The sequence below is a fragment of the Pleurodeles waltl genome, chromosome 10, assembly GCF_031143425.1.
Source record: "Pleurodeles waltl isolate 20211129_DDA chromosome 10, aPleWal1.hap1.20221129, whole genome shotgun sequence".
In the NCBI taxonomy this organism is placed as follows: Eukaryota; Metazoa; Chordata; class Amphibia; order Caudata; family Salamandridae; genus Pleurodeles; species Pleurodeles waltl.
The window spans coordinates 69,331,757-69,358,642 of NC_090449.1; the positions used below are offsets into that span (position 1 = coordinate 69,331,757).

A 26,886-nucleotide genomic window follows, 5' to 3' on the forward strand; every position below is an offset into this window, starting at 1 on the left:
GTTGTTCCATTTTTAGTAACTTTTTATTTCTTTGAGTTAGAAACAATTTTTTTTTTTTTTTAAATCTTCAAATTTTGCAGCATATGATGGATTATGTGGTAAATGCAGCAAACCAATAATTATGCTGAAAACCCTGCAGCTGCAAAATTATATAATTCCAGGGTCCCTGCTAATAGCTGAGGGCCAAGAATACAAAGTGGGTTCCGAGGTTTAAACACTTGCTTCCTTCAATTTCCTCAATTCTTATTTCAGTGTGCTTGTTGATACCTTGGGTGTTTTTTTTTCATACACTTTGTTACTCCAGAATCAGAGTTGTCACTGGTGCCACATTATTAGCAGTACCTTTATCCACGGTGCATGCTGGAGCTTATAGGGCCTATAAGACTCAGCATGTTATGTTATCTTATGTTGATTTGTATAGCGCACTAATCACCCAAGGGTATATCTAGGTGCTTGAGCGGGTGTGGTGGTGTGTGGTCCCCAGCTGCTTATACAAAGAGCCAGATCTTCAGTTTCTGTGTAACTCAAGGAGTGAGGAGGAGACTGATGTGTTGACGGAGGTTGTTCCATGTCTTGGGTGCGATGTAAGAGAATGAGCGAACTCCAGTCTTGCTTTTGCGGATGCTGGAGTGTGTGCGAGTCAGAGTGAGGCAGAGCATAGGTGTATACAAAGTGTGGTTGGCTAAAAAGTCAGGACTGGATAAAGGTGGCCAAAAAGACATCTGTCCGAGTGGCCACTCTGCAGATGATAAACTGAGGGCGACGTCCAGGAAAATATAACAGGCCCACATGCGACAAGGAACCATACAGACCACATCAGCACAAGCTTGATACTCTGAGCATTTGGCTAAATGGTAAAAGTATTTTTTTTAATTCTGCTTTGTATATCAACAATCAACATCCTTATTCTGGTCATTCGTTTCCGTTTTGCAAGAACATAGTTAACAACTGGTATTAAATATTACAATACAACAATATTAAATGGCCCATAAACACAAATGTTATAATAATATGTAAGGTTACTGTTGGTATATTATTATACAAGGTAATACACATTAAGAAACGACCTGTTGCAGCCTCAATCACTGCAGAAGCCAGGCCTTGTGCTCTGAAAGTTAAACTGGTCTTATGGCTGGCCATTGCACCCCACGACCCTCATATCACCCGGGATCAGAGGAGAATTGGACTTACATCAGAGGCCGGGCCTTTGTCTGCACCCGGGCACTTGAACGTGACGAACTCATGGCAGCGCTTGTGCACGACGAAACAGCAAACTGCAAAGAGAGAGAGAGAGAGACAAGGTGTCAATGAAATGTACTCAGAACGCATCACAGGCTATAAAACAAAATGGCGCCCATGACAACACATATAAAGTCACTGTTAATGCAACAAGTACGGGAGAATCGATCACAGGCTTTAAAACAAAATGGCATCTGGCACAATGTTAAAAAAGGTCAGCGGAGGGACGTTAAAGCGCAGTAACTACACAGCATCTCATGGAAGCTTGCCGGTTTCACCACAGGGGCAAACGTTCCTCTGTGGAAGCACAGCAGCTTAAAAAACTTCTGGGGTTGCTGCCTTGTCACTAAATATTTGGTTTCTGGCGGGCTGTAGCAGTTCACATCAAATCACAATTCCAGTGGCATAACAAAGACCCCCGCAGCTCCCCCAGTACGGGGGGATAGGGTGAGTTCCAGCACCCTGGGCTGAGAACTGTGTGAGTTGGAGGGCTATGGGGCTCAAGTTTCGTTATGCCACTGGCGAGTGAGTACATCACAGTCCCCCGACATGCTTACATTGTGGAAACAGCTGCTTTATTGAAACAGGTGCACATCACAAACATGTTACCCTAGACAAATCTGCCTTACAAAACTACTAACCTCAACAGTCATCTTCTCCTAACTTTTCCCACACTTAACCCAAGCAGCCCACCTGTGGCAGGATCCTCCTTTCCGAAGTAATTCCTATATTTATAAACCATGAACTTGACTTATTCTGCAATTGTCAACTTACTTCCTCTTTCCAAATCGCTTTACTCACCCAAACAGCAATAAAACCAAGTCAACCATACAAACCTGACTGAACACTGCCCGTGCACCTGCCCAAAACGACGACCCTTACAACACTCCACCTCCTTTTTGCACACATGACCCAATAAGTGCAGCCTTTCCCAAAGAAAAAAAACCAACCGTCTCACCTTATCAAGAGGTGGAGGTGGGGTGACAAACATTTCTCCCCTTCCTCCCCTGCTACCACCCACCGTGCCGCAATACAAAACATGGCTGGTAGCCCAATTCTCACTTATTTGCCCACCTAAGCCCGCCCGCTCCCTACCAACAACAGCCCAATTAGGCTACAGTCCAATGGACTGAACCACCCTACCCAAAAAGCCTGGTGGGCACAACTCTCTCTGGCCACCCGCTCCCCACCCGGGCCCTATTTATAACAATGAACGGTTTTCACAAAATGTGCATAATGTTTGTGGAAGTCAAATGTTGACAGTGAAGGCCCTATCGGGGGGGTTTGTTCTTCTGGTTGCAAGAAAGGCCAAATAAGATGCAGAAAATAAAAATGTTGGGGTTTTAGGGGCTAGGGCCAGTGAAGGCTTCACATATACAACTATTGTATGGTTGTAAGTTTCCAAACAAAGCAGATTACTATGCCAAATAATACAAGACAGTATTACAAACGTATGACCATTTTCTAAAGTGCAGGTGTCATTTCTGAGTGTCGGTGAATACTACTGGATACAATAAGTGGACAAAATCATTTAAAGTAAAAAGATTTTTTAAACATTGGGAACCCAACTGAATTCAGGAAAGGGGCAGTTTCAGGCTCCTACGCAAATCCCTTTACTGAAATTTAAAAAAGAAAGAAGAATGTAATAAATAAACTAAATTGAGTAATGAAGATGTCAGTCACCTTATCCTTAGCAGTGCCTACCTGGGGCAGAAACACAACTTTCTTTTATTGCTTAGACAGGAACCTGATTTCCATACTTTGCAAGTAAAGATTGTGCTACCTTTTTGCCGAAATCGAACTCTCACATTCCTTTCTTCTAGCAACATCTGTCATCCTTCACTTCACAAGTAAAAATACATTAGATAATCCTAAAAGCAAAATGTACCCGAAAACAAGCATTTGCAATGCAATAGATCTCACATTTGCTCGCGTTACAGTTATTGATGTTGTAAATTCATAATTGGACTTTTCTTGCCATATAAATTGGTCAACCCTGCCTCATAACTCCGTCTTTTCCTGCCATATAATTCAAGTGGCCCTGCATGTAACTAAAGCACTTTCATTTACCTTCTTCTTATATCTGCGGTCAAAAATTAAAATGTTGCCATTTAGCATCTTAATTTCCATGCTAATTCCAATAGCATACCACTTTCACCACCCTGCCATCAGAATTGCTGGCTGGCTCACACAATTCCCCAAAGAAAGACACAAGACAGCCACAACGGAGAAATAAACTAGAAGGGCCATCCAAACATATCAAGTGTTCAAACAGTCAGAGTGTAATAAGAATGTTAAGTTGGCCTGAATCATGGTCATTATTGCAATACGAGAGATCAATAAAGACATATACAATTATCATGTAAACCCAATAAATAACCTTTATCAGAAATAAACTTTTGGCATTAAACTGTAATGCTCAGAACCCTAGAGAACATCACAATGAAAATAAATTTGTAAGAAACATGGTCATGTAACCATATAGTAAGCCCCTAGAGCATCTGTTCCAAATCTGTGGTCCGCGGCGCCCCAGTGGTCTGGGATACATTCTCAGGGAGTCTGCAGGCCTGCAGGGAGGCACTTCTCCAGCTGGGGCCTCTCCACAGAAACACCTGCATGTTTTTATATTTCTTAATTCATTTGTGCAGCAGTATTAAAAGCACTGCAAAGTTCCCTGTACAACCAGAAAATTTCAGGCAAAATAAAAACATCAAGATTACTCTGGGGATTAGTGTACCTGCTGAAGAGAGATCAGAGTTTTGTCTATTGGCAGTTTTGACTCATCTAAGGTGGTACAGATGGTTAACGTGCCTGCTGCAAAGGACATGTATCATGTAAAGAAAAGTATTTTATGTGCATAGCTCAGTGGGATACTGCTTTTGTCACAGAGATTATTTGGTGACTGCAGTTCATAAATTACAATCGTAATCTAGTACAGCGAGCTATGAACTTCCATCAAAGAGGTGCATGCAAACTGCATGGCACAAATTAGAAAGTTTGTTTTTTCCCCAGTCTTTCATTATCCTTATGCTGCTAACAAAAAGTTTGCTTGCTTTGAAATAAATTCTTATTTTTAAAATCAAAGCTAGCACTCTTAGAAAATGCCTACCAGTGTGGATGACACGAATCCTACACCTTTGTAGTACCCTTTAAAGTGCTCCGACACTGGTATGAGAGGTGCTATAAAACAAATAAATTACATGTGAAAGAGAGGGTATGAAGATAAGAGAGAGGCCCTTATGGTTTTACTTCCTTCCCCCAACACATATTTATGTGAAAAAGCTTTCTCAAATTTAAATCCTACAAAGGTCCCCAGCTTCTAGTAGAGATTCAGGGGGGATCCTCAGGAGACAAAAGGTTGGGAACCACTGCCCTAGAGGGCATAACCACATGAAAAGAAAATAACAGCAAATAATGAAGTGTAACCATATATTTAGCCCCTAGAGGGCGTAGTGCATTACACATTTTCTGAGCTAACAGGCCTACTGCAATGATTTTACAGACAAGGCCCTTAAAACACAAACTACTACTAGCGGTAATACAAAAATTCCAGCCATGAAGGAGATTAAAAAGACACTGAATGGTGGGAGACATTATTATTTTAGGATCCCCAATAACTTAGTGTTGGGACCCAGAGATAACGTAGACCAAAGGAGCACATTGCAGTGAACGTTTTGGTGGTGGTCCCTTTTTCGTATGTCCACCACAGGCTAAGTTATGGGCAAAAATGTTTTGGAAAAAGAATGCCCTGCAAAGCATTATGGGGAGAGGTTCCCCAAATGCAGTGAATATTATATAATCGGCTCTCCCACTGTGTCAGGAGAGCCACTTTGAGGAGTTCTGTGTTTTTTTTAGGTAAAGCATTTATCAATTACAAGGGTCTTTATGAAAGCTATGGAGCATGAAGTAAAGAGTCACAAGAAATTACTCTGATTAGGTAACAGTGTGAACCATGTGACCAGCGCTAAATAGTGCTGGTGCAGTTTGCGCTGTTTTGCGCTGCGAGAGCCATGGAGCACGAGGTGGAGAGACAAAAGAAAAAAAATAGTTTCCCCACACTGAAGTGTATCGGCAATCGTGCAATATAATCCATGTAACAGGGTCAGACTGCAAGGTGGTAACAAAACCGTCCCAAGGCGGGACAAAAAGCATTTACCAATGGCATCAAGGGATTTTTGAAAGGTAAGCCCAGGAAAGAGTGAAAGTGATGGGCGTGAGATGGGCATGGTTAAAAGCCTACAGAATACTTACAACGGGGCAAAAAGCACTTGAGCGCTCAACCTAAACAGACAAGATTGTGAGTTCAGGGGCATAGCTGGTCTTCCACCTCAAATCTAGGAATCATATCCACGGGATTCCTGTGCATGTTTATGAAAACAAAAATTATTTCTGTTCTTATTTGCTTTTAGTAGTATCTAAATCACATCGAAACCAGGAGCAAAGAAGATTATCTTCCCCTTCTTGTGCCCTTCGTTATTTCCACTAGGGAAGAGCTCTATTTAAAAGATAGCTTGCACACTCATAAATGTAATGGAAACAAATGTGTAAATCATAAACCTGGCCGACAAGCAATAGGGGATTCTTCAATAGGCATCAACCTGTAAAAACAAGGATAGAAGATGGAGTAAGATGGTGCACAAGCTTTAAGTGGGGATGGAGTATGGGGAGGAATCCATCTGCAGGACAGTCTAGATCATTGTTTTCCAAACAGTGGACTGTGACCCACTGCACATTTTGGTGGGTGGTGAAAGTCCAAGCAATAATAAAGAAGCTTTTATGTTCTGTATTTGTCTTGTAACATTTGTGATTCTTCAAAGATAGAGGTAAAATGTGAGGCTATGACTTCTGAAAAATAGCTGCTTGTTTTTAGAGCATGGGGATTGGTGTTCACAAACGCCTGTCACTTTTCAGTCAGAGAAAGAAAAGGGAGTGAACTGTGTAACAATTTTGGCAAGGTACATATATGTGAAAGGAAAGGCTGTAGGATGTAATGTGTTGTAACATACAACAAAATGTAAATACTAATAAATGACCTCTACACATTCAGGTGTTAGAAAATCAAAACTCAAGCACTTTTTGAAAATCAGAAGTATGATGGAAAAAAACAATTTAATAGGAGCAAAAAAAGTGACACTTTACTTTGTGGTGCACAAAATATAAATTGTCACTGAAACACAATTTCCACACACTATCATGCATGTGCAATGTAGTTTTATCAGTTAAACTGTCTGGCAAATGTAGTGGTAATTTCAATGGAAATTGTTCAGTGACAGTGCACTAACACACAATGCTTTTGTTACATTTAAAAACAAAATCTGCCTGATGTCCATTAAAGCTAGTGGGTCGCAAAGGTTTGTTGTTCTAGAACTTGGGTTGTGGTTCTAAAAAGTTTGGAAAGCCCTGGTCTGGGTGGATGGATGTGGATGTGCTAAAGGGTTATTCGAGTCCTGACAAGCATGCAGGAGAGGAAAGGGCATTTATATTATTCCCCCAAAAGTTCCTGCCCATAATGCCCCACATTTATGTTTCCATCTTCTCTGAAAAACAAATAGTACCTCTCCATAGGGCCAGCGACTATTTGGGGTACAAAGAATGCCCCTTTGTTGCACTCACATAACTCACTGACGTGGGGTAGGCCATAAATGTGTCAAAATCACATCAGTGAACCAAATTCGCGATTTTTTTAAATTTCTGTTTCTTTACACTATTATGGGGGGTCAGTAAAAGCTGCGCACATTTCATTTTTTTTCACATCCTTTATTTTCTGTTTTTCAATGAGCTGTACCCGATAGATAAAACAATTCAATATTTTAAAAAAGAACATACAGTACCACCCACCAACAAAAGAAAAAGTCTGTTTAAAAGACTATAATAGCTATAAAAAGACACACTAAGGGGGAAATGGTGAAGAGAAAAAGTGTATAAGTATACAACGTACTATAGGTGAACTATAAAACAACAGGGTACGCCTCATGTCACGAGAGACATAAAGTGCATTAATGGGGAGAAAGTGTGGGTTGTGGGACAATGTTTGCAGCAAAACCAGAAAAAAGAAACAAAAACCCCGGGACTTCTACAAGACTTTCCATAAGACACAAATAGAGAACCTCCCACATCCTTCCTCCTGCCAATGACTGAGGCATAACACTTAAGGTGGAGAGTCACGAAAACTGAAAAACGTGCAATTAATATCACCATACATTCCAGAGACATGGGGGAGGAGCTGCAAAGTTGCACCACTCCACCTCCAATGTGGGACAATGTTTGCAATCTGTTTATTGTTTTTGTCTTATATAAAATACTAAATACAAAAAGAAAAGTATGCATGTACCACTTTTTTCTGAGGTGTAGTGGCAGCTTTTAATCAATCAATCAAAATCAAAAATAAAAAAACATTTATAAAGCGCGCTACTCACCCGTGAGGGTCTCAAGGCGCTAGGGGAAGGGGGTTACTGCTGCTCGAAGAGCCAGGTTTTGAGCTGCCTCCGGAATGCAAGGTGGTCCTGGGTGGTCCTGAGGTTGGCGGGGAGGGAGTTCCATGTCTTGGCTGCCAGGTAGGAGAAGGATTTCCCACCTGCCGTGGTGCGGCGGATGCGAGGGACGGCGGCGAGTGCGAGGTTGGCGGAGCGAAGTTGACGGGTGGGCGTGTAGAATCTGAGGCGACGGTTGAGGTATTCGGGTCCCTTGTTGTGGAGGGCTTTGTGTGCGTGGGTGAGGAGCCGGAAGGTGATTCTTTTGCTGACGGGAAGCCAGTGCAGGTGTCTCAGGTGGGCGGAGATGTGGCTGTTGCGGGGTATGTCGAGGACGAGGCGGGCGGAGGCGTTTTGTATTCGCTGCAGGCGTTTCTGGAGTTTAGCTGTGGTTCCTGCGTATAGGGTGTTTCCGTACTCCAGGCGGCTCGTGACGAGGGCGTGTGTCACAGTTTTTCTGGTGTCGGCGGGGATCCAGCAGAAGATCTTTCGGAGCATGCGAAGAGTGAGGAAGCAGGAGGATGATACGGAGTTGACTTGTTTGGTCATGGTGAGAAGTGGGTCCAGGATGAATCTGAGGTTGCGTGCGTGGTCTGAGGGGGTTGGTGCGGTGCCTAGGGCCGTGGGCCACCAAGAGTCGTCCCAGGCGGAAGGGGTGTTTCCGAGGATGAGGACTTCCGTTTTTTCTGAGTTCAGTTTCATACGCCTGAGTTTCATCCATTCTGCGACGTCTTTCATTCCATCTTGCAGGTTGGTCTTGGCGCCAGTGGGGTCCTTGGTGAGGGAAAGTATCAGCTGAGTGTCGTCGGCGTATGAGGTGATGTTGATGTTGTGTTTGCATACGATGCCAGCGATAATAATAATAATATGATGTAGCCTTAACAATTGAGACTTATTGCGTTATCACTTTATTACAAAAGTCGAGTAATGCAGCGTGGTGTAGATTCATGTGGTGTGGGGTACAGTGGAGTAAAGTGGTAACAAGTGGAGTCAGGTGGCATAGAGAGAGCTTGGAGTAGCATAGAGTACAGTGGCCTACAGTAGAGTGACATTGTTGGGAGTAGGGTGGGTTGAGTGGCATACAGTGGCACTGTGTGGAGTGGAGTGGCATAAAGTAGACTGGCGCAGAGTGGCACAGAGTGGAGTACAGTAGAGTGGGGTAGAAGGCAGGGGTATAGAGTGCAGTGGCACAGAGTGGTGTAGAGTGGCAGGTAATGCACTGGCACAGAATGCAAAGGAGGGGAGTGCAGTGGCGTAGAGTAGAATGGTGCAAAGTAAAGTGGCAAAGTGGAGTGCAGTGGCATAGAGTGCAGTTGCATAGAATAGAGTGGTGCACAGTAGAGTGGAGGAGAGTGCAGTGGCACAGAGTAAAGTGTCACAGAGTGCAACAGTGTGGACTGCAGTGGCATAGAGTGGAGTGGTGCAGTGGCATACAGAAGTAGCAAAGTAGAGTGCAGTGGCAGAGAGCGGAGTTGTGTAGAGTATAGTGGCATACAATGCTGTGGTGTAGCGTAGAGTGGTACAAAGCAGAGTAGAGTTGCATTGACTGCAGTGGCATAGAGTGGTGAAGAGTAGAGTGCAGTGGCATACAGTGCAGATGCACAGAGCCAAGTGGTGCAGAGTAGAGTGGCACAGAGTGCAGTGTCAGAGTGGTGCAGAGTAGAACAGAGTGGCATAGAGTGCAGTGGTGGAGAGTAGAGTGGTGTAAATGCAGTGGTGCAGACTGCAGTGGCAGAGTAAAGTGATGTAGAGTGCAGTGGTATAGAATAGAGGGGTGCAGCATAGAGTGCAGTGGCACAGAGTGCAGTGGCAGAGTAGAATACAGTGGCATAGAGTGCAGTGGTGTAGAGTGCAGTGGTACAGGGCAGAGTGGGATAGACTACAGTGGCTCAGTGTAGAGTGGCATAGAATGCAGTGATGCAGAGTAGAGTGGTGTGGAGTAGAGTGCAGTAGCAGAGTGCAGTGGCATAGAGTACAGTGATGCAGCTTCGGGTGGAGTGGCGCAGAGAGCAGTGGCATACAGTAGAGTGGTGCAAAGTAGAGCAGCTTATACTGCAGTGGCGTAGAATGCAGTGCCGCAGAGTTGAGTGGTGTAGAGTAGATTAGAGTTTGTAGAGTGTAGTGGTGGAGAGTGCAGTGGCACAGAGTGCAGTACTGAGTGCCATTAAGTGCAATGGCGTAGAATGAAGTGGCATATAGTGGTGCAGAATACAGCAGATTAGTGTAGAGTGCAGTGCGTAGCATGCTGTAGAGTAGTGTTGCACAAAGTGCATTGGTACAGAGTACAGTGATGCAGAGTAGAGTGGTGTAGACAGCAGTGGTGTAGAGTGCAGTGGCATGAAGTAGGGTGGTGCAAAGTAGAGTGCAATGGAATATAGTGCAGTGACACAGAGTAAAGCGATGTAGAGTAAAGTGAAGTACAGTGAAGTGGAGGGGATGGGGCAGAGCAAAATAATGTGGCATAGAGTGCAGTGGCCTAGAGAAAAGTGGTGTGGAGTAGAGTGGTGTGGAGTGCAGTGGTGTAGAGTATCAGAGTGTGGTGGCATAAAGTGCGCTGGCATATAATGCAGTGGTATAGAGTAGAGGGTTGAATAGTGGCGAAGAGTGCAGTGGCATAGAGTGGTGTAAAGAAGAATGGAGTAGACTGTAATGGCATGGAGTGCAGTGATGTAGAGTGGTGCAAAGTAAAGCAGTGTAGAGAGCAGTGCCATAGAGTGCAATGCTGTAGTGTGCTGCAGGGTAGATCAGAGTGGCATAGAACGCAGTGGCATAAAGTGCAGTGCATATTACATTAGATTAGCATAAAGTGCAGTGGCATAGAGTGGTGCAGAATAATGCATAGTGGCATAGAGTCCAGTGGTGTAGAGTACTGTAGTGTAGAGTGGCATAGGGTGTATGGCATAGTAGAGAGATGCAGAGTAGAGTGGTGTGGTGTGGAATGCAGTGGCGCAGATAAAGTGGTGCAGAGTAGAGTAGTGCAGAGTCTAATAGTGCAGGGTAGTGTGGGGAAGAGCAGCCTACATTAGCATACAGTACAGTGGCCTAGAGCAGAATGGTGCAGTGTAGAGTGGTATAGAGTGCAGTGGTGAAGAGTGCAGAGGTGTAAAGTAGAGGGTGCAGAATAGAATGTCAGAGTGCAGTGGCATAAAGTGCAGTGGTGCAGATTGCAGTGGCGTAGAGAAGAGTGGTGTAGAGTGCAGTGGTGTGCAATATAGTGGTGCAAAGAAGAGTAAAGTGGCCTGTAGTACAGTGGCATAGAAAAAAGTGGTGCACAGTAGAGCAGTGTGGTGTATAGTGCAGTGGAGTAGAGCCGAGCAATGTAGAGTACAGTGCAGTGGCGTAGAGTGCACCGGCACAGAATAGAGTGGTGCTGAGTGAAGTGCAGTGGTGTGGAGTGCAGTGTTTCAGAATAGAGTGGTGCACAGTAGAGTGGAATAGAGTGCAGTTGCAGAGTGGTACAGATTAGAATAGTGTAAAGTGCAGTGAAGTAGAGCAAAATAGTGCAGTGGTATAGAGTGGGGTGGTGCAGAGCAAAGTGCTGTGGCATAGTCAAAGGTGTACTGTAGAGTGATGCAGAGTAGAGTGGCGTAGAGTACAGTGGTGTAAAGTAGACCACGGTTGTATAAAGTAGAGTCCGGGGGCTTACACCATAGTTGCCTAGAGGAGAGAGCAGTGGAATAAAGTGCAGTGGCATTCAGTAAAGGGTAGGTGGTGGGAGAAAAAAAAAAAGCAACATGGAAGGGGGAGAAGTGGGAGGGACTAGAAGCTAAAGGACTGGGATATGGTAGAGGAACTGAAAACACAAGTGCACATGTGGAGTGACTGAACACAAAAAAAGTATTTTAAAAAATGGGAAAAGTGGAGAGACACAAGTACTTGCTCCATGCTCCAGAGGAGGGCCAAACACAAGAAGAGGACGTGACGCTCGTATTCTGTGACAAACGGGAGCGGAGCAAATGAGAGCGACAAGCTATGGGCGTGGTCTAAGCCCACTGTATGTAAACAAAAGTCTCGCAGAGACAGTGCAAGTGCTGTCTAGGCGCAACCTAACAATGGATGCTTCTTCCCAAACTGTCAAGGAGCAGAAATTGTGGTGGGAGAGCGGTCAGGAGACTCAAGGCATTCAAAAGGAGCAGTGGTGACTATAAAAAGACTAGCCCAGGAGAGCATGACGGGGAATGCAAATGGTTTTACCCGAAACAATTGGGCTCACTGCATCATTCGATGTACACGTCACTACAATTTCACATGCACTTCCCTGAAATATATACAAAACCCTTTAGCCAACCCCCCCCCCATCACATGAACCAAATGAGTCCTAGGTTATACCCATGGAGCACATGACCCCTTTTTTTTTGGGGGGGGGGGGAATATCAGGGCCATGTTTGAGTAAAGAAAATGTTGCTAGTCATTTTAAAGCGAAGGGGAACACAATTTTCTAAACAATATAAATTTCAAACAAGTAAAACCAGAATGTATTTCAGCAAAGTTACCACAAGGGGAGCATTCAGTGAATTTTGCAGAAATCCACCCTGAACCCGGTTTTCCTAATGGTCAACACACCCAGGACGCTCGGCCGGGCAGAACTAACGCATCAGGTAAATATAAAGAGATTGCTCTTTAAGAATGAATAATGCAAGAAAAACATGCCGCTTATCTCCCGTCCAGCCGGCTTCTGTTACCAGCAATCCGAGAACATCAGGACAAGCTTCTGAGGCGAACCACAACACAGAGGATCACCAGGAGCAAAGCCAGACAGATAAAGAAGAAAGGAAGAAAGCAGATCAATTCAAAAAGAGAAAACTAGATGGCAGATGTGAAGAAAAAAATTGAAGCAAACGTATGGATACATAAAGGGGAAACAAGCAGAACAAGCACTTGCAATGCAACGGGTCTCGCATTTCTCCAAGTTAGAGCTATTAGCAGTTGTAATCTCCCAACCGGACTTTTCTTGCCTCATTAAATGGAAAAAAAACGGGTGCGATCTCGCAGCTAAACAAGCGAGATTGCGCTGCAAAAAAAGAGAAAAAGTAGTCCACAAACTATACGGAAAACAGCGAGCCTTGTATGTTTTCAGTACTTGGTCGCTGCGGTCGAGGAGGGCTAACCCCCGGAAAAGGCATGACGTATGCATGACTTCCACTAATGAAAGCAGGCAGATTTTAAAAGGCAAGCCCACGAACCAATGAAAGACACTGATGTGACATGGGCGGGGCTCCGAGCCCTTTTCTAACTACTACAGCGTCTCTCAAGCGATACGCAGGCTCGACCTCAAAAGGTACTGGGCCAAGGTCCATGGAGTCAGGAAAGGCCCTGGGGCAGAAATGCCTCCCACCCGAACTGTTCAAGCGCGTGGTCTCATTCCCTCTTCTACATCTGCTGGCTTTGTTTGAAGAAGCTGCACAGGTGGCATCCCTCCGGAAGGTCTCCCAGTTACCAACAGTTGTAGTAACTCCCAAACCGTGTAGGCCACAATTAAGATGTGAATCATTCTATCCAGTTTTGGTAATCAAGTGTTGAAGCCAAACTCCTGGCCAAAGCACACCGACAAGTCTTCACAAGTTCATCTTGCTTTTGCACAAGATCGGGATCTTCCAAGTCACACAGCCATTATCTCGATCACTTGAAAAGCATTTCATTCTCTTGACTTAAATGATCTATTCCAGTGGTTCCCAACCTAAGGTCCGGGGACCCCTGGGGGTCCGTGAAGCCTCCTCAGGGGATCCACGATTGCTTAGAAAATTAAATAATATTAACATATTAGGTCCCCAGCTTTCAGTAATGACTTAGTGGGGAGGTACCCGGATTCCAATAATGATTCGGTAGGGGTCCCTGGGTTCTAGTAATAATAAAGTGGGGGTCCACCGAGGTCAAAAGGTTGGGAACCACTGATCTATTCTATATCCTTAAGACCATGATTTTTGTGTTGCCCAATTTTTGTGTATGTGAAACTGCTATGGGCAGAGCTAATTGTGAAAGAAGCCCTTCCCTTCCTCTTCCATATAGAGCACAGCACCAGGCGGGGCTGTCCCCTCTCTCGGTCTCTATTTACCTTGGCCATTCAAGTTTTCGCAGCTTTCACTGGATGCAATGATTTGTCCAGGGTTTGGATTGAAGAGATACTGTGGATGACCATGTCTCCTGCTCTGTGGTGACATGCTGCAGCTCTTCAAGTATCCAAGACGGTCTGGCCAAACTCTTCCAGAAATTATAGATAAGTTTGGAAGTCCGTCAAGTCTCATAATTAATAGGGACAATATACTATTTTTATTCCAAGGTGGAGGAGAGGCATTTATTAAGTAGCAAGCTAATTCATTAGTAGCTTCCACTAGCTTTAGAAATTTAGATATGCACATTGCGAGAGAAACCTGCCCTCTGTTGGAGAACATGTGTAGGGATCTATCACAGAGTGGAATGCCGTACAGTAGAGTGGTGTAGAGTGCAGTGGGGTACTGTAGACTGCAGTGGTATAGAGTAGAGTGCAGTGGCCTAGAGCACAGTGGTGTGGAGTACAAGCTACGGGGTGAGATCCCTGATCTCCTATTTGAGAGGATTTGGACATATGATATTTCTGACAAAGGGTGCACGCAGCATCTTTTGAGAAAAATACTCAATCTGTGTAAAAAGCGGATAATGATATGGCAGACATCAGGCTGTACTAGTGGCCATCTCAACTCATTATAACTAAAGGGCGGATCCTTGGACATCCTGCTGTCTAGCCAGAACGGGGAGAACTTTTGAGATTCACCCAGTGGTCGCTGCTGTGTGGGGATTAACTACTGCCCGGTTTGACTAGTGTTACTGCGAGTATGCTAAGTTGCTGTAAAGATGGTCTGAGATCGTCGGGCTGGAGTCGAACGTTAACTGAGCAGACACTTGGCTAAAACATCCAGTGAACCTTAAAGGCTTCACACAAAGGAACTACATCGGCATCTGTAAACTGGGGGACATGTGGTCGAGAGGAACAGGAGAGGGCAAAAGCTCTAGTGGTTGGGAAAAGGGTCTAGGAGGAGAAGAGGTCTAGCGGAAGAAAAGAGATCTAGTGGACAAGAGGTTTAAAGGAGTAAAAAAAAGGTCTAGGGAAGGAGAATAAGAAACGGGGAGAGGTCTAGATAGGATGAAAAGGAGAACAGGGCACAAGGTTGAGTGCACGCGATGATATTTAGCAGAGAAGAAGGGCTCTAGAGATGGGGGAAGGGCCCAAAAGCAGAAGAGATCAAACACAAGAAAAGTCTAACAGAGGCAAATAGTTTAGAGAGAAGATGCCCAGTGTAAGAGAAGTAGTGGAGAAAAACTCAAGAGGAAGAGAAGGGGTTTCATGGAGGAGAAAGCAACCGGGTGTGAGGAGTTCTAGAGCAGTAGAGTTCTAGAGCAGTAGAGTTCTACAGGAGAATGGCTCTCACAGATCAGAATAGGTTTAGTAGAGTATTTTGTGCTTTGGTGGAAAGACTGGATCCAGTGGAGATCTGGTAGAGTGCTTCAGATGTGGTCTAGTGGCCAACAATGATTGGGTGTTGGAGGTTTAGTCCAGTGGGTGAAATGTGGTTTACAGGTTGGTCATTTGCCTATGAATCTAGGAGATTTCTGTTCTAATCCTGTCTTTCCTACTTGATCCAAATGTATGATCCTGGGAATATCACAACATCTTGCAGTGCATTAAGTACTTTTCCGACAAAATGGTGAATATTGATTTACAAGTCAACCACCTTTAATATGTACTATTTAAAACCTCTGCTCTTTAAAAAAATAATTCTTCTACGTCCCTATTTCTCAGCAGCTAATCCCGTTTATACCTAAATGGCACAAACTTGTTTATAATTTTTATATTCTGCGTCAACAGTGGGAAACAGGCAGCCCTTGACCGAAACGGAGGCATGCAGGCTCCCTGTGAAGTCCCATCCACCCCCTCTAGTTTTGTCTTACAACCTCTCAACGCCCTCGTTTGAGGTTTTATTTCAGTCTCAATTATTAAAGAAGTCATTAAAAATATATGGAGCTCACACCTCCTGGCCTTTCAGCCGCCTTCTCCAGGCCCATTAGGAAAGCGTGGCTCACCTGCACACCAAGGAGAAATTAATTATCCTTTCTGTCAAATGTTGTACATCTTAATTGATCCCCCGCTGACCAGCGGGTGGGGCTACTCCGGCCAGCAAAGGGCCCTGAAGAGAAGCCCTCTTGTCAGGAGTACAGAGACACACCGGGGAGGACATACACTCTGCTATCTTGTCAACAACCTAAAACAGAGGAGTTACTACCACATAAGACTTCCTACTTATACTGGTAATCTACTTTTCTTCTCTCTAGTGCACTCTTTGGTGAGTGACAGGTACCACAATTGTGAGGGGCTTTAGCTTTCAGCATGGTGGAAGCCCCACCTCAAGTGGGGATTTTCAAATATCAGAAAGCAAGATGAGGTGTTCCGTCTTTCCCTCCAAAAGATGAGAACTGATGTCTTCCTATTAGTCATAGTTTTAGAATGTAAACTCTAACTATTGCCGCTTGATATTTCCCATCTCTAAGTTTGCACCTACTTCATGAACCTGTCCGCCAGATATATTTTTCTTGTGTTTCTGAGACCAAAGCATAAATCCCCTGAGGAGAACCCTTCATGCCATCAGCCTTTGGAAGACTTACGATGAGGCTTACCAGGCGGGTGCAGTAGTTGCACCAGAAACAGCACAAAAAATGATGGCTCGACTCTCAAAAATCTAGAATAGGTGATGGAGACCAGAGATAAAAGAGATAGAAACATCAACTGTAGAAATACATGGTTGGGGGGGGGGGGGGGTTTGTTCACCTAGAGGTGTGGCACTAGAGCTAGGTGACAGGATAAAAGACTAATCTAGGAAAGGCCTTTGAGCTTCATTAATATGCGCTGTTTCCACAAATGAATGATACACACATGGAACTGTTCTCTGGCACGGGTTGTGAAAAATCAGACTGAAAATTTACATTGTTCAGCCAGAAAGGGATGACCATAGTGCAATATCATAGGGAGAGCTGGAGACGAAGTATAGCTCAGAGTGCCTCCTCTAGCCGTCTAAGAGGCACAGGTTAGATGGAGCGGAGTGTCCACATCCGATATCAAAACACCTTTACCTATGTGTTGGTGTCCCTGCTCATACATGCTAGGTCACCCACATGGGCACCACTGTAGTGTTTGCAAGGGCACCCTGGAGGCTCTCAGGTTTGAAAAGAGGTAACCCCAAGGCCCGAAGACACAAAGGGAGATGAGAGTGGAAAACTGGCCTTCTCCATCTACGCTCCCAGGCTCTGAAATAGCACCCTTGTATCTATCATGACCATCCCACAATAAAGTGAAGATGCACCTCTTTAAAAAAGACACGATATCATGGCTTACTCGAACATCCCTCTCGGGACCCATCACCCCCAACTAGATTCACTCTCTCATTGTATTTACGCCTTCAGCCCAGTACAGCCCCGCTTGTTTTCAGCTAGGTTTGTGCTATGTAGTAACAACACACAGTCCCTTACCCTCTTACAACCTTCTATGACTCCCTTTATCAGATGGGCACAATTGCCGAGTGTCAAAGATTTTCGTGTCCTGTTACTACCCAGAGTTTCTATCAGGCACATACTTTTCGGATGTTTCTTCTGACGAATAATGCTTTGGGGACATTGGTTAACTCCAAAAGTAATCCTACAGCATATTCTCGTTATTCGGTTACTAGTAAGGTGATAGATAAGAAAAATACTTTTAAATGAACCCCAAGCCTTCAAGGCCTCACTCAGATAGGGTTGCTACCCAGCCAATATAACTGGTAAAGTCATGATATTTTCCCAGCTGATGTAAAAATTTGGGAAAATTGGGAAAAGCAGGTATTTCTTCCCCCTTAAAAGGTAAACGTCAAATGGCAGACCTAAGAACAAATAAGTACAAAAGTATTTAAAACTGTCCGAAGTGTTCCTAAGTTATTGTTAAGGCAAACACAGGAAGAATGAACACGTTAAAAAGAGTACATAAAATGTTATAAAAATCTAATTTAGGTACCTATTCCCAGCCCTTCAGGAATGTAAAAAAAAATGCCTGGTATTATTCTCTGACAAAGATAGCAACCTTACCTCCAGAAGGGCGGCTAAGCACGTGCACAGGAGCTGCGGCAAACCTTATGATTATGTGAAATGACGCTCGCATAGCTGAGACATTATAACTAGCCTTCATCGGAGATTTCTGCGAGTCTAATGTTATGGAAATAAATAGACGCAATTGAGGCAGATCGAGGGAAAAGGGAGATTTTATTGCCACCAAAGATGCAGTTTGCGGCATATGACAAGTATGTATTATGTTGCATTATTTGTATTGCAGTGGGTACCTGTGTTATTGTACATGGGCATGCTGCTCAGTTGCTCTGTGTCACGCCTGGCACCTTCACCCAATCCTAGCTTTTCATCCAGCAGTACTTTGCACTTTACGGTTTCCTGCTGCAGGTTAGAAGCGCGTGCTCCCAAGCTAGGTAAGTGCAGTAGGCTAGAAGGCCAGGAATGACCAAGAGCATCTCACATACAAAAAGATCCGGACCAGGTGGGAGACTCCCGATTTTTCGCGCAAAAATGGCCTTCATTTACCTTTTTCTCGCCCGAAAGCGGCCCACTTCACTGCAAGTCAATATGGAAAATTGTAATTGTAATTTTAAATTGTATTTATATAGTGCTCACTACCCCTGGAAATGGCATTGAAGTAGTTTGAGGTGACAAGCACGCTAGTACCGAACCTAAGATTAGAGGTAACAAGCTAGTAAATTAGTAAAAGTGTTTTTTTTCCTTTCCTTGTGAATTAGTCTCACACATGCCAAACCTCCTGATCCAGGAGGGAGACTACCAATTTCAAGGCTAGTTCCGGATTCCCGCATGCACAAACCCTATTCAGAGTTAGTAAAAGTACCCCAAAAAAATGTTGGTGCCTGTCACATATGCTTCAATCCCCCCCTCCAAGAAATACTTTGACATCAAAGGCTAACACTTTGTCTTAAGTCTTGGAGTGGGAGGTTAGAGCATGTGACAGGCCTCAACATTTTATTTTTGGTAGTTTTACATACCACAATCAAATACAGAGTTTAGAACTCTGTTTTTGTTTGGGCTGGGTTATTAAACTGCCAAAAACGAAATGAAGATTGTTTGTCACCACACACACTGGTAGGCCTGATTCAGGCAGAGAGCCGCTGCTTCAAAATATCAGTGGGGAAAATAAATTCTCCCAACTCCATTTTTTAAATTCTCCCACTTTGCTGCTCTAAAATATTGGCATGTATGCAGTTGTGGTAAATGTGCTAAGTACATCCCTCCATTATTATTTTTTAATCTCCTTCTCTCTGCTCTCCCATTGTTGGCATGTATACACATGTGTCACCTACCAAATGAATTCATTATTTTTTGTGTCTATGGTAGAAAGTAGGGGACCATGAGGGGGAAAAAAAAACCCACCCAGTAATTCTTCTGAAACCACTGAGAATGCTCTTGTATATCATTGTGCAGTCGACATTTTGTATCGCGCAACTTCCTACTTCTACAGCTTCAGAATGTTTGGAGCGGAAGAGCAGAGGATTATGGGAGAAACACCATGCTACGGGCGTCCTTGGAAGTGGAGAAAGCCTTCTCGGGCCACAGCTTTGGAATCGCAACATCATGAGCTGGGCCCCCGCTTTAGTGAAACCCGTCTGGAAGCCGTGCAGAGGGGTCACATTTAGGTCAAGAGATAGCGTGTTGCATTAATTTAGCGATGGAGATCAAAGCAGCGCGAGAAAAAGTAATCCAGCCGCAGCATCTGCCATTAAACCAGCCATATGTATAATTACAGGATTTTCCCCTCTGGGGTGAGCGGTGGAGCTGGTGGCGGGCAGCCCGCGGCGCATGCCAATGTGAGCCTGTAACACAGTGGGAAATATTGTCCAGCCTTTGGCGCTAATCTGTTAACCACTTGGCTAGTGGCAATGCCGACCAGGCCATACTATAATATGATTCGGGGGTATTTTGCAAAATGTCTTCTTTCTTGCACTCTGGCTTACATTTTGGATCCAAAAATGCAGAGAAATCCAGTTGGTGATGATAAATGCTCTACTATTTTCTATTCCCACACATTTCCTGATACAAACGGTTCCACATGTGTGACTGGGCCTAGACGATGCACCTTAAAAGTCCCAAAACGTGACCAGAGACATCACATTTCACCCAGCAAAAACCAACCTTTTGTTTTTTTAACAATACAGGTGGCTGGGGAATTTGGGCCTTAGCCCAGTTGACAACCAGGAAAACCTATCATTTCTAAACATTTCTTTCTGAAACTAGACTGCCAGAGCCAGGGAACTCCAGGGAGGTGTCACTTGTGTGGATCCCACAATGATTTTTTTACCCAGAAGGTCTTGATTATCTGAAACGTGAGCGTAAAACATACAATTTCCTCACAAAGAAATGTAAGAAAAATGCATGAATTTAGGGAAAACAACTGAGGTTTGCAGGTCATTGTAGGCAAGAAAATGTCATTGGGTCCATGCAAAGCACACCACCCGACTCCCCTGGGTGTCTAGTTTCCAAAAATTGGCAGTGTAAATCCCACCAATCTACCCAGGGGGGCAGAAATACTGCTGATCCTGTTCTAGTGTAGAGGCACAGCTCAATACATGGGTGGGCCAATCTCCCCTCTTCTGTATATGTGGTCTATTCACTCCTTGTGTCCCGCAAGCTTCTGCCACCCCAGGGGGCAAATTAGGTGTAAACCTCCGGCCCCCCAAGTCTGCCCTAGGTGAAGAGGTGCCAAAAGACTCTTGCACCTGTTCTAGGGTGGGGGCACAGCATGATGCCTAGGTGAGTCATCCCAACCCTTTTTTGCATCTATTTTGTCCTGCTGCCTAGTGAGATTTCTACCACCTCCCCTGTAGCAGACTGGATGTAAACATCCCCCAATCCACACCCAGGAGCAAAGAAAGACTGTTGTCTGGTCTGGGGTGGTGGCATGGCCCAATGCCTGGGTGGGCTGACCCCACATTTTTTGGGGGGAGGGGGGGGGTATTTTTTGTGGTGTCTCATAGGTTTTCTACTCTGCCCCCACCTCCCTCCTCCTGATTCATAGTTTGGGTGTAATGCTCCCCAAATCTGGCTCCCAGGGGCAGAAAGACTATTGTCCCTGCTCAGGGGAAGGCCACGGTTCGATGCCTGGGTGAGCTGGCACAGCCACTTCTGTTTTTTAAGTATGTTTTATGTTCCTGGTGTCTAGTGGGATATCTGCCCCACAGGAGGCAGATAGGATGTAAGTCCCCACCAGTCCACCGCCAGGGGGTCAGGAAGGCTGTTATGCCTGTTCCGCTGTCAGGCTCTGCCGGGTCCGCCTTGGCGGACCGATGACATTCCTTCTTTTTTTTATTTTTTATCTGGTGTCTAATGGGCTTTCTACTCACCCTCAGGGAGGTAAATTATGTACAAACCCACATATTTTGCCTTTGGGGGGAGCAGAAAAACTATTGTACCCATTCTTGCGTGAGGGCACAGGCTGTTGCCTGTAATGTTGCTCCATAATGTTGCTCCACCCCTTCTTTTTTTGGACCTGCTTTGATGTTTAGTGGGATGTCTGCCCTCCCCAGAAGGGCAGATTTCAGTGATCACCCCTATCCCTGCATTTCTCGTTTTGCTTCTAACAGAGTGGGGAGCACAAGTCCATTGCAGAGCGGCCTCTCCCACCCCTCAAAATGAATTCCTGGTGTCTATGGTGTGGATTTCTGCTCGGACATTGCCCTCCTGCAGCGATCCCCAAGCAGGGATCCACTAGGGAAAGATGCCATTGGACAGGGGAGGTTATCCACTTTCCTATGATACTTCTCCTGTTGACATTGGTGCTCAGGGCTGAATTTTACCGCGATCATTGATACTCGACCGATCGCTCATTTTACTTTCACTTGCGCGCTGATCGTCAGTGGGAAAAAAAAAAACGTCTTCTGGCTCAGCCTGACCACACATGAATAAAAGGGAATCCCTCTGGTGCCTGCCCCAGAGGAACTTCCTACTTTCGCGACCTCCACCACAACAGCATCCGGCTGTGAGCGCTCTTGCCAGGGAGGCCACGTCAATAGGGCCCAAGAGGTTATGCACTGCCTATGTAAAATACATTTTGAAAAATTGAGCTGATTAACAATAGCCATTGATGAATCCCAAGGGGACTAGTAATTGCAGTCGTGGAATTATAAATTCCTTTAATAAAAATGTTTTTCATTCATTTTTAATGCTGCTAAAATTCAACCCCTTGTAAATGGAGCAGTCTCGAATAACAGAGAACACAAAAAGTGATGGATGGAACGCTTGAATTAATCCTACCATCTGGTAAATACTCCGGGCTGCAATCCAGTTAGCTTTCCCCTCGTTGCATCACTCCAATCAGGGAACAAGCATATGCAAATCAGTACTAGTTGTGCTCCAATAGGAACAGTCCAGCCCGAGCTGCCAAGTCACGTCCTGTCTCAGCGGAAGCACAAGCAACCTTGGACTGGTTTCAGCCTCGATGGACCTCGTCACTAAGAACCTGCTTGAGTCTTTGGGCAAAGTCGGAGACAAGAATATTGTCCATCCATCCCCACGCCTCTTTGTTATTGTTGCTACCCATCATGCCTGGCGATGCTCAACATGTAATGCACGGCCCTCAGATGATGAAAAGGCGCGGTGACGCAGCAATCGGTGTTATATCTAAGGTCAGCAGGATCTGCGCGCCCAGACCCTTCTGCACTTTTAATTACTGCCCTCTTCATTAGGACAATTGCTGATTTTCCAAAACTACTCCCCAGGCAGCAGAGCGAGTGTGGGTTTTCTGCGAGGATGAAATAAGCTTTTCCCAGTAATTGATTATGGATTTTCCATACCTGAGCCGGTCCCGGTGGCCACGCTGCTGTACTGTAGCAATGACATTAATGCCCTTTCCCTCCTTCAAATATAAGCTCTGTGAGGGTTCCTTATCTTGGAGATGAGACATTTCTTGAAAACTGATGCCAGGAAGTCCTCTATGCCAGCTATTTTATAGTTTATTTATGCGTTACAATAGACTACCTATAAACTTTATATATCAATATTTATATGTCTAAATATATATATATATATATATATATATATATATATATATATATATATATATATATCAAATACTACTGAATATGCAATATCAATATTTCAGCAAATAAAATAAAACCAATTAATTTCAATATAAATTTAAACCGTAAAAGTATACCAAGCAGTTGTGGTGATCAGCACACTTGATTAAAACATTAACGTAATTGATTTAAAAAAATTCAATTCATACCTAGCCAGGCCATGCATTACTTTATGAAGTGCTTTTAGTAGAGTGACTGTAGTGCTAGATGTCAAGTAAAACACAATGCAAAATAGTAGTAACTTTTGAAAGAATGTGCAATAAAGTAACCTAGAATCAAGTGGTTCAGTGCAGTCACTGACAATCTAAGGCGCCCATCATTTGACTGAACGCATAACATACTCCATCTATCACCAAAGCTTTTGGTGCTCACTTGACATCTCAGTTTGTAAATTAACTTCCCCACGGTCTGCGCCTGAGATGATGCTGAATGCTACCCCCGAAACCACTGACTAAGTGAATTGAGGTTTAATTAATGCTACGAGTACCATCACCCCAATATCCTCCTCAGTTCAGGTTCCATTCATACGTACCAGTCTATCTCACCCCATATGGGCCAACAGGTTGCATACAGAATATTGCGAAGGATGCTTCTGGTGACCCACAATTATCTGTGATGCAGTAAGTTAGATTTTCCATGCGTGATCCAAGCCCATCCCCATTAGTGTCCCCGTTGCTCTGCAGCTAGCTTGCGTTAGGTAAGATACCTACAAACTTTAACATTTGCAACACAACTTTCAAAACCTAAAACTACTTCTTCCCTGTTGCCCACCCCCATTGAAAAGATCATACATAGACCACTCCTATTGCGAAGGTAAATCACAGCCCACCCGCACTGAGCAGGCCAGGGATAGAACACTCCCATTGGGAAGGGCGGCTATTGCACAACTCATTGAGAAAGTGAAGCACAGTCCACCTCCTTGGAGAAGATAAGGCATAGCTCACTCCAATTAAGTAGGTCAGACACAAACCACCCCACTGAGAATGTCAAAGCTAGCCCACCCTACAAAAGTAAAACAAAGGATGCCGTATTGAGGTTAGACCTAGCTGCATTATTGCAATCTATTCCTACAAGGATAGCAAGGTGACAGTTCTTCTCACAGGTGTGCTTTTTTCTCCGTGGTGCTGTGTATTTTGCGCTGTTGGCTGGTTCTTACAGCTGCTGCTGAAACAGAGCCTTATGCAGGGCCAACCTTTCCTCTCAAACTATATTTTGAATCTTCTGTGTGGCATTAGCCATGCAGTACGTCACAAGTACTCAAGGAGTCAAAGATACTTGGGGCCATATGTACGAACACATTTTCTCATAGACACAGAATGGGCAAAACTGCTTGCTACATCTGGCCCTTGATCTCATAGTTGGGGCTGTGCATTTTTTTTTTAAGTTGCCTTTGTGATGTTTTCTAACTTTGTCCAAGGCAAAGTTTTGGCACCCTACCCTGGCATCAGTGGCTACTTCTGCTTCTGGATGTGCCAAGGGCCGTACATCTTACAACAGAAAATGAGCCCCTCCTGCAAGGTATGAGGTACCAGGGCCGAGGGCGAGATGGTCCTAGGTGGGAACGGTCCTGAGGGTGGCTAAGGAGACTCCCGAAAGGAAGCACTGCAAGGGATAGTTCAGAAGGGCAGCATGGGATGCAGGGGCAGGGGGTTTGCAACGGGGTTCGCAAAGGGGGTTCTGGGTTTTCCTTTGAGGGATCAGAATAGGGGATGGCTGACAAGCGGCAACAGTCCAGCTGTGACCCTACATGGAGCTGGAGGGTTCCACTCGTACCAACAGAACATTGAAAGCTTTGTTCATCATGAATTTCATAAATGAGCAGGGTGGTCAATCATCTTGTATTTTTCAGGTTTGTCCCGCAATCGTGGCTTCCATCCCACTGCAAGCACAGAGACATTGTAGGGCGCCCATTGTCCCGCGTTTTGGATCCACGCTACTTTTAACTCTCTCAAAGGATAAACAGCTCTCACTCTTTCAGCCCTTTACGAGCTATGAAAGATGAACCTTTTGGGGTCTGGGACAGAGAAACTTCAGGAGAGGAGAGATGCTACACAATCCAGCTTCAGCATCAACTTCAGCCATCACAATGCAAATCCATCTACTTGTGACAAACAGCCTTGAATGTGTTAATGAGTTCCATATTGGGGCCCTGTCCTGGCGGTAAGCCCTTGGTTGATACCTGCTTCTGTTAAGCTAGTTTCAGAGTGCTACATATTGTCAGCTCTGTGGGCAGAAGCAGCACAGGGAGAGTATAATTTGCCCAGGACCAAATAGTTTGTTAAAATACTAGACCCAAGACTGCAGCACGCTGCTACTTGCTGAAAAGACTCTACTTTCACCACCTTATTGCATTTTGTTGAACATTCCAGGAGATTGGGCATTCTGTATCCCCAGTTCTATCTAGTCTATTTTTTAAACCACAAACTTACTAGCAGCTTTTACACTGATTCTCAATACGCCCAGGCTTGCCAAAGAGGGAACAGTGGAATAAGTTCAAAAGTGATTGCCAAAGAGCAAGCAATTGAGAGGCTGGGATTAAAAACAATGCCATCTCGTTCCATGTGTCTGTCTGGTCTAGCCAGTGCTTAATTTGTGCTTGTTGTTTCCGGTACTGAGCACCGGGACTTATTTTTGAGGGCCGGGACTTATTCTTCGGACTCAAGCATTTGCTGCGAGCAAAAGACACATATGGGAAAGACGGATGAAGGGGGAAACGAAAAACGTCACAATGGGAGAAAGCTGCAAGAGTGAGCTGAAGGGGCAGGGAGTGGCTTTATAGGGATTAAAGAGGCCCGAGATGGCTTCAGGATTACGCCGCCTTAGTATTCCATGTTCACACATTTAATTGCAGCAGCGTGTTTAAGAGAGGGCTTTGGGCACTGGCACCTTCTTATTTACAAATTAAGCACTGGGTCTAGCAGACCACAACTAGAGTGGAAATTATGCTGATGGCAAGGTCTAGATACTACCCTTCCCAGGGAAGTGTCACGTGTTGTGGCCCTGGCTAGCTTCAGAACAGTGTTTATTTTCAGCATACTTAGGAGAAGTGGTAAAACAGACATGAGATGTCAAGTATCCTTGTTCCCTGGCTAAGGTGTACTCACTGGACAGATGTTGTGACAGTAGGTGGTTACTGGGAAAGATGCCTGGTATATACTGGCATTGAGCACTGTTGTGTCAAAGATTAAGTTTATTTCATTCCATTTACATATCACAGGTGTTCATTTTCTAAACTTGTCTCTCAAAAGTTGTAAAAGTGAGTGTCAAGGCCCTACTCCGGGAGATGGTAAAGGGATTAGAGCTCTGTTACTTGGTGAACAGCAACCCAAATGACAAGCTCAACATCCGGGTGAGTTATAGCTCTTAAGATGGCCTGGCTTCGAGTAGTGGGATTTAGAATGAAACTCCAAAAATGTAGTATGAGGCTCGTAGTAACCCCACTATCCAACAAACTTCTTCAAAGTGCCCTGTGAAGTGATAACGGAACAATGGACTCTGCATGAGAGTCAAGAGACTTTGCATCTTCGCACGCCCCTTATTCATAGTGAAGGGATCCAACCTCAAGAACAGGTTTTATTTACACACGTTGATAATTTCATTTCCAACTCTCCTTTCCGTGTCATGCAGTTACTGATGTAGGTCGTCATTACTAAGGCTGTGCGTGGTTAAGTGTTCTCTGTGCAGTGTTCTCCTCACTGGCTTTAACGCGGCCTGTCCACATCAGAGTGCAGCCAGCGTGTCCTGCGTCTCTGGTGGACAGCTTGTGTCCACGTATTTACAGTGCACTGAACCCGGAAGTCCCTTTCTAGTTAGCACCGGAGGAGATGGCATTAGTCCCGCCAGCCCTTCTTTCCTCGGGGATGCTGGAGCCTAGAAGCCCCGCTCGCCCGAGGTCTGCGTCTCGCGCTCCGTGGCGCGCGCGCGGCGCTGCTGTGGGAGACGGAGCCGAGGTTTTCCAGCCACGCGCTCCCCGGGGACGGCGCTCGCGCCGCCAAGTGCCCGCTCTTCACGCCTCCTAAATCTGGGCCCGGCGG

General features: G+C 44.9%; 1 protein-coding gene across 2 annotated transcripts in view; it reads right to left on the reverse strand.

Annotated features, from left to right (window-relative positions):
* Positions 1-26,886, reverse strand: part of PRKCB (protein kinase C beta) — a 799,526-nt gene that overhangs the window by 514,638 nt on the left and 258,002 nt on the right. For both annotated transcript variants that reach the window (XM_069209698.1, XM_069209697.1), the window contains exon 3: positions 1,192-1,274. In XM_069209698.1, coding sequence (XP_069065799.1) covers positions 1,192-1,274 — 83 coding nt within the window. The remainder of the gene's footprint in view (positions 1-1,191; positions 1,275-26,886) is intronic.